The 8,395-nt window shown below is 36.3% G+C and overlaps 1 protein-coding gene across 1 annotated transcript in view; it reads left to right on the top strand.

The window, feature by feature from the left end:
- The window catches only part of LOC119576210 (zinc finger protein 429-like), a gene marked incomplete in the record, with an annotated part of 93,948 nt that extends 89,600 nt beyond the window's left edge, over positions 1-4,348 (top strand). Inside the window, 1 exon segment of the mRNA XM_037923797.1 lies at positions 1-4,348. Within this exon segment, the coding sequence (XP_037779725.1) occupies positions 1-547 (547 nt within the window).
- Positions 4,349-8,395: the final 4,047 nt, after the last annotated feature.

An 8,395-nucleotide genomic window follows, 5' to 3' on the forward strand; every position in this document is an offset into this window, starting at 1 on the left:
AGGAAGTGCATCTACCCAAACTAATGATGGCACTGTCAATGGGTATAGTTCATATGTCATAACCATTGATGGAATATCAACAGTGTTTTCAAACCCAGTGCGTATAGCAGGAAGCACAGTGAGCACAGAGACTGGGGAACAGATTCCTGGTACAGTAGAAGTCATCACCGGAGACCTGATTACTTCTTCAGGACACAAAGGAACAGCAGGACCTCCACCATATGATCTGGATGCTGAGAATAGAGGGTCAACTTCCCACCATGGGTATAATTTGTCCCAGGATAACAAGACTGATAAGAACCAGGCCATATATAGCATTGCGCCAGAGGACAAAGGACCCCAAAACCACTCTACATTTGGTCACTCAGGTGTACAGAGTCATGGTGGTTCAAATGCAGAGTACATCACCCACACAGCCTCACAGCAAGAGCTCCAGCAGGTGGTTCTGGTTCAACATCATCCCCAACCTGGCATGGAAGGCAATCTGGAACACTCTATACAGGTCCATAATTTGTCTGGAAAGGCACCAAAGTCAGAGGAGGTTTAGAGGCCAAATTAGTTAAAATATTACATGTTGGTGTTTCACTATTAAGTGCTTATGAAAGTCTAATCAGATTGAAAAAAATGGACATGGATGCATACCCTAATTCATAAGCTCTTATACATGCATTTACAGATTGCTCTCTTTATTTCTTTTTCTTTCTCAGTTATTCAGTTACACACACACACATTATACTCTTTGCATCTGCTGTCATAATTCCTCATTAACTTATATATTCAGCAGCACACTAATGTGTACAAATTCAGACTTACTTGTGTAGTGAAGGGTAATCAGTTTATTTTTCTTATGGATTTTTAGGATCTCTGTAAAACATGCATATCAGAATCAGTTACTGATGGTTAGTGATTTTTTTTCTCTGCTTTTAATTTTACATGTATGCTAGAGAAAAATGTGTTGTTAGTGAAAATACTTATATTTTGTGATATAGCTCTTAAAGGAAAGAAATCATACATGCATGCATGTTTGTATTTTTCTTACAAGGAATTTTAATTAATTCATAAAGCAGATCATGTATATTTCAAACAAGTTCCTCATGTAATAAGAATTTATTTTTGAAAAATCAACACGGTAATCACTGAAGATTAAAAGATATAATTTATGCAGCTTATTTCAACATGTCTAATGTAACTCTACTATCATATATGGAGAGAAGTAAAAGTGAGAATGATTATGGAGCTGATGAAGCTTTATGCTAAAATGTCTTGATCCTTTAGAGAGGGAATTGAAAATTTTACCAGCTCATGAGATTATTTTCATAAAAAGCATTTTTGTTGCATACAAATAAAGACAAGATGAGTAATATATTTTGATAATTTTGCTTAATTTTTTGTTGTTTGTGGTTAAATATATTGTAATGCCTAGCTAGTGACGAAACATTTTAGGATTTTAGGAAATGGAAAGGTATATGTGGCAGAAAATGGGTCAAGTTCCCAAAGCTTTCAGAGAGATAGGGTAGGTGACACTCCTCCCTTGGGCCTCACATGACATATAAACCATCAGCAAACTGCGCAACATTAAACATAATTTCACAAATCTTTATGGAGGGATATGCCATTAACATGTATGAATAGTTATGTATCATGGTTATTTACCCATTCATGATAGATGAAATTTTGAATAAAGTGAGGCCAGAGTGCATCAGCACATCTCCGCACACTACTGTCCAGCTTATGACTGGGACCTAGGATTATGAGATAATAGGATGTCAGCTGATGCGAAGGGATTAAAATGATCATCAGATGAGTGCTTTCTTTTATTTTTTCAAATGCAGACATGAACTGTAAAAGGTTATAGAAGCAGTGAATTGTCAGACGGTAACTTTGTATATTATTGGAAAGGGATCAGAGGGTAGTGTGAGTTTTAAATTTGATAGTAAGAAAAGGGAAGATATCACAATAGCTTGTCGACATAAGAGGGAAATCATTTTAAGAAGTAAGAGGAATTATCTACAATGTTTTCAGGTCTTGTGAACCAAGGAAATGAAAATATTGTTGTATATTTTTTTTGTTTGTGCTCTCAATTTATAACAGGAAAACTGAGACATGGGAATTGTTATAGTTGCATTGCTTATTGTTACATAGCATGTTTTATTTTAGGACACTCTCTCAACACCTATGCTCAGATGAAAGAAATAGGGAATTAGTTTCAATATACTTATAAAGATGAAACATTTTCTACATTGACATTGTGTTTCAGTAAAAAATTTAATGTCCACTTAAGATTGCCAGGTTCTACTAGTAATGACATTAGTATAATGTGTTACATTGAGTAGAATAAAGATTTATTACACTGGAGAGTTACAATTGTTACAAGTTAGATCATAAAAAAAAAAAAATAAATAAAAATAAAAATAAAAAATTGCTGTGCACATGGTGTGGATGTTGGATACAAACATTTTATTTTTCTTGAATAAGACGGTGTAAATATGTGCAAGTGTGACAAGTAAATTATTTTGATGAATGAAATTTACCATAGTATTAAAGTTTAATGACTGTATCATTGAGAGAAATTGTATTTGTTTTTAGAATATGGAGAGTTGTGGTTAGTATTCATTTTAGTATAAATTAATGTGCTGAAAGGGAGATTATATATTTCATTTTTAAACATATCAAGGCATACAACAATAAGTTCTACGAGTTGAAAAGAACATTTCAATTTAAAACATCATTACAGTGTACAAAAAAAGGAAGATTTCTGTAATTCTTCTCTTGTGAGGATCTTCTGAAATTGTATCCTTATTAGGAAATGGTGGTATTTATTAGCAGTATCTAATTTTTCAGCAAGTGGAACATTTGTCATACTGATGTTTAAATATTAAACTGTTTATTTTAAGCTCATTATTTTTCCTTTTTCACATTGGCCATATGAATCTGTATGACTGTACTGACCTTCAAAATTGATTATAAAACAATGCAAGTTATGACTCTAAGACAGATTGTGTGTATGTATTTTATGTACTTATATTGCATTGGACCTAATAGCCAAAAGACTTCAGAATGTTACTGTTAAAAAAAGCAGTGATACATGACATTCTGCCTTTTCTTTTTCGTTTATTTTTCCAAGTAAAGTCAAGTAAACACAAAATGTTATTTATAAACTGAATTCAAGTAAGTTTCTCCTGACTCTAAAGAATGATCAAAGTAAATCAATATTAGTTAACACATTGTTATTGTATTATCATCATTGTTATTTTTTTTTTCTCCTTCATTATCAATGTGTGCACAAGTCTGTGTGCACAACTGTGCATGTCTGTGTCTTGTTTTTTCTAGCATGGAAATTAGTAGAAAGGTTTTGAGGAGTATGTTTCTTGTTTGTGTATATATTTTGTTGTTTGTGGCTCAAAATGTAAATTAGCCAGTCTGTTCCTGAATTTGAAAACTGATAAATCTTTTCAACTGCCTTATGGAAGCAGATTAATTGTATATGATTTTATACAATTTATTTCCTACAAAGATTGTTAGTAGCTTTAAGGGTTTCTTGCCATTGTCAAAGTAACCTCACTATTATATGTAACAATTTTGCTAATGAGGAAAGTTGTTTAGCTACCTGTAGACTGATGCAAAACATTTTTGTTGTTGTTTAGTACAAGTATATGGATGTGTTTGTATTTGTGTGTAAATGTGTACACCCATGTATGTGTTAATGTATCATGTTTGCAGCATGTTTATGCATTTGCATGCATACATGTCCACTTCCACGTGTGTGTGTGTGTGTGTGTGTGTGTGTGTGTGTGTGTGTGTGTGTGTGTGTGTGTGTGTGAGTGAGTGAGTGAGTGAGTGAGTGAGTGAGTGAGTGAGTGAGTGAGTGAGTGAGTGAGTGAGTGAGTGAGTGAGTGAGTGCGTGCGTGCGTGCGTGCGTGCGTGCTCTCTCTCACTTCAATGTGTGTATCATTGCATGTTTGTGTGTCTTGGTTTCACACATGTACACAAATACACCATCATAGAAAGAGTGGGATGTTAAGCAAACCATTTTAAATTTTGCAACCTTTGTTCATTGTACATTAGATGTTGCTATCTGAAAAGCAAATTTCCTGTTTTATATATTAAGGTTGGACCCGAGATGCAGAAATGGACTTCAATGTTTTCATAGTTAGGAACAACAAAATATGTTTATGATAAAGAAACCACGTGTCAAACAGATTGTGTAACAATATTTTATGATTCTTTAGGTATAATATACAAAGTGAAGAGTAAAGCATTCTTTGGTCTTATATTCTGTGATAATATTTAGTGTACTAGAAATGTTCCTAGGTTGATCTTTTTACAATAAATTAATTTGTTAGCCACTGGAAAGCATTTATTAAACCCCTTTTTTCAGTTAAGTGAAACCTCTGAAAAACAAATTTTATACTGAGTGCATATTCTGAATGTTGTTTGTAGTGGCACATGCACTGTCTGTATTAACCCTATCTGCTCAAAAAGTAAAACAATGAAATATATGTATATAAAGAAATATTGATAAAACAAAAGAGTTACAATAATCACATAATTATTTATAGAATTCTTTTTTATGTGATGTATCAAAAACGTTTCAGTTGAAAGATTATTTCAACAAAGAATGTCCAATTTAATTTTAAAAATTCGGAGTTGCTCATTGAAAGGCAGCAAGTATACTGAGAAAGCAATATTTTCTTTTAATCATTATAGAAATTGTGTTGCATCCACAAGGATCCCTAATTGTGAGCCACCAGTCCATCTCTAATTCTGTGCAATGGATCTGATCAATCTGCCTGGTGGACAAGATTGTCCTCAGGGGTCAAGCCAGGTATCTGTGCAGCCCGAATTGTCGATCCTGAATTGTACAAGTATTAGATCCTACACTGGCCTCAAGGTGTAACTGTTGGTTGTACACAGGGTTCTGCCAGCTGTACCTAACAATCTGGGGGAAGGATCTGTTGTAAAAGGCATCAAGAAGAGTCACAGGATTGCATCCAAGTTTCATTTCCATAAAACAAAAAAGGCATTATCAGGGCCTTGAAGACATGAAGCTTGGTCCTTCTGGACAGGTATCAGTATCTTCAAATACTCTTGCTAAATGTTTTGAGAACCGCCATTAGGGTTTCAAGAGACTTGGGTTGGATGGCAACACTATCAGCAAAGATAAGGTCTGTGACATTGATATTGCCTAGGGTAGTTTTGCTAGCAATTTTTAATTACTAACAAAACATTGTGGAAGCTTCAAATAAAATGGAAAAAGTACTTGATTACTCTGCAACTTACATCGTTTACACCACTCTTTGTTTTGCAAAGAACTTTCAAAAGTATTTCTCAGATTCAGTAAAAACTTCCTTTTCTTATTACATACGTTGTTCTTCATATGAAAATGGAAGTTGAATGAAGTTTTTCATCTTATCATATTGTGTTATTAGAAGTCCAAATCTCAGACAATTGAATAATTCCAAAGATAATGGGAATTTCCTTGTCTCATAGCCTGAATTATATCAACAAATCAAGTTGCACAGGCTTTTCTTCGATATTTTTGAGCCTTTTAGGTTGTATCATTGAGGGTCATAGAAGTACAGACTGATTTTAAAGATATTTTATTCATCCCACCGAGATCAAAACCATTTCATAAGACTTGGACACATTGCAAATTCTTACCATGTCGTTTCAGCGACCATCATGATTGACTTCTAATTTTACCCATATGGAGTGAACATTTATTTGATATACTGCTAAAAAGACAGAGATTTTATGCACTTTTATATAAGAATTCTGTACCAAGAAACACATAATGTGATTCATAATTAATGAAAATATAAATCCCTATCTGAGACTATCACACTCTGGTTCATTGCCCGAGTGTTTCAAGATAAGAGGCATACAAACTTGAAAAGATGTTTCAACAGATTCCAATAACTGCACATAAAGGGCAAACATGCATATAAGTATATCAAAATGGTAGGGGTTTCAGATATGCTATATAATAGGCCTTAAGTTCAGGACCAGCTCCCTTATCATCCCCGAAGTATGAGTACTTACCTGTTTAGCCAAAGATATGGAATTCTTGGTCATTCTAAGTAATCCTTTGATAATATAATATTGCTCTACAGAATGCCCTGAACTTAACAAATTAACAGCTGCTCTTGTGACACATTACCATTCTTGTAACAGATTCTATCAATTATGCTCTAATTTTTTTTCTGGCATCTTTGTAAGATGATTAACAAGTTATATTACCCTCCCCCCTTTGTTCTTTTAGTGGCCAGCTACTATGAAGATGAGGTGCCATTATGAATGACCATTGGACCACCATTGGCCAGCTGTAGATGCTTAGCTGGACCTCTACCCTGATGCACGCATTGCAGTCTTACAGATGTTGCAAATGGCTCAAGGATGAGTCTTGGGCATGTAAACAACATCCAGCCAGATCAGATTGATGCACTTTGCAAATCTGTCCCCAGCTGAACAAAGACTCTTTCATCACTGGACACAGTTGCTTTGCACCCCTTTTACTCCCAAGCGTGGTTGATCCAAGGTTAATGCCCTTCATGTTGACTTACTTTTCCCTCCCATAGCTTAGAACCTTCGTTCTAAGCTATAACTGGAAGAATCTGACACTCAAATGGGTGGAACCAAGCACTCGGAGAGACAGATCTCACAGCCACCATCCTTGAAGTACAAAGATTCCTTCCATGTACTGAACCAAGACCTTCCTCTATTTCATTGATGCAGTCTGTTATCAACTTGCTTCAGTCTTCAGTGCCTCAGTAAGTAGTCTCTGATACATCTTTGAAAGATATGAGTGAGAACTTTGCCTGGTATGCTGGTCAGTGAGCCTGCTGAGCTGCGATAGCTTCTGCAGTACCACATCCCTTTAGGCTTCCAAGAGGGATAACTAAGCCCCTCAGCAGGTCTTGAGGAATGGTACTAGACTGCCGGATGGCAGCCAGGATAGCATGTAAACTTCCACAACCAACTTTAACAGTTCAGTAGATGCCACAAATGCCTTCTGCTTTACCACCCCTCAGTTTGGGGACTGCCTCCCTAACCTCTATTGGGGTAGAAGGGCACTATAGTACATAATCATCCAGCCATCCTGGGCGAGACCGCTGCGTTGCTCTAGTGCGACCTCGTTCTGTCAAGGTGAAGGTAACTTGTCCACTCTGCCTCCTGCTCCCACTTTGTTCTGCAGTCGTCTTCACGGCGGCCTCAGCCTGACCATTGGACTCATGGTACTGAGCAGAGGAGAGGCAAGTCATGACACTCCCCATCTTTTGAGGAATTTCTTCAACTCACTAAGTTGGTGCCAACATCTGCTGAGAGCTGCTCTGAACCATGAAAATGCATCAGTGATAGAGGGCTGTACAGGCATCTTGAAGTCCCTGACGATGATCAGGCATTCTCTGGAGGGCTCATACATGTCCCAGGAGATAGCCCAGAAATGAGACCTTCCTTTTGCAGACTGGAATTTCTTTGACTGCAATGTAAGCCGCTTACTTGTAAACCTGCCAAAAGGCCTCCTCCATAATGGTGTCATAGAGGAGAGTATCATCAACACATTTATACTTCCGAGGCAGGTCCATAATGGCATCATTGAACCCCATTGCAATCATATTGCACAGAACTTTAACAATGGCACTCCATTCCATAGTTTCATGAATTCCATGGGGCCTTCGCACAAGACAAATCTGTATCCAAACTCTCTGAGGTAGTCAATAAACTGAACAACTCTGCGCCCAGTATGATGGCATCACAACACCAATAATTAAATCCCATTTGCCTGCAATTTCCCCTGCCTTGCTCCACTTGTGCAACAGTTCACTTACTATGGGTATATATCCAGATAAAATGAAGACAACAAAGGTTACTCCAGTTCACAAATCAGGCTGCGTAACCGACATTCATAACTACAGACCAGTATCACTTCTGCCTGTAATAAGTAAAATTCTGGAAAAAAATCATCTATATCAGATTGGAAAATTGTCTCATACATAACAGTATTCTGTTAGATTGCCACTTTGGATTTACTAGGAATAAAGCAATAGAAATGGCTGTTATGTCTTTTACTAATCATTATCTACAAGGCCTTTGTCTAGATTTAAGGCTTTTAATTGGGTTAATTGCCCAATTCTGGTGTCAGTGCTCTGCTAACCACTCGTTTCATTCATATCTGTCAAATATATATCAGTTTGTTTCATATAATGGCTCTAGCTCATTATCTCATGGTTACTTGTAAGGTACACCATGACTGCAATGGTGGTTAGGGCCTCTTCTTTTTCTGATCTGCATCAATAGTTTTGTGAAAAACATCCTCGTATCTGAAATTCATCTTGAATGCTGATGACAGTAGCCTCTATGCTTCAGGCAATAATATTAATCAACTCACTAGTAA

This window comes from Penaeus monodon, chromosome 8 (assembly GCF_015228065.2).
Source record: "Penaeus monodon isolate SGIC_2016 chromosome 8, NSTDA_Pmon_1, whole genome shotgun sequence".
Classification (NCBI taxonomy): domain Eukaryota; kingdom Metazoa; phylum Arthropoda; class Malacostraca; order Decapoda; family Penaeidae; genus Penaeus; species Penaeus monodon.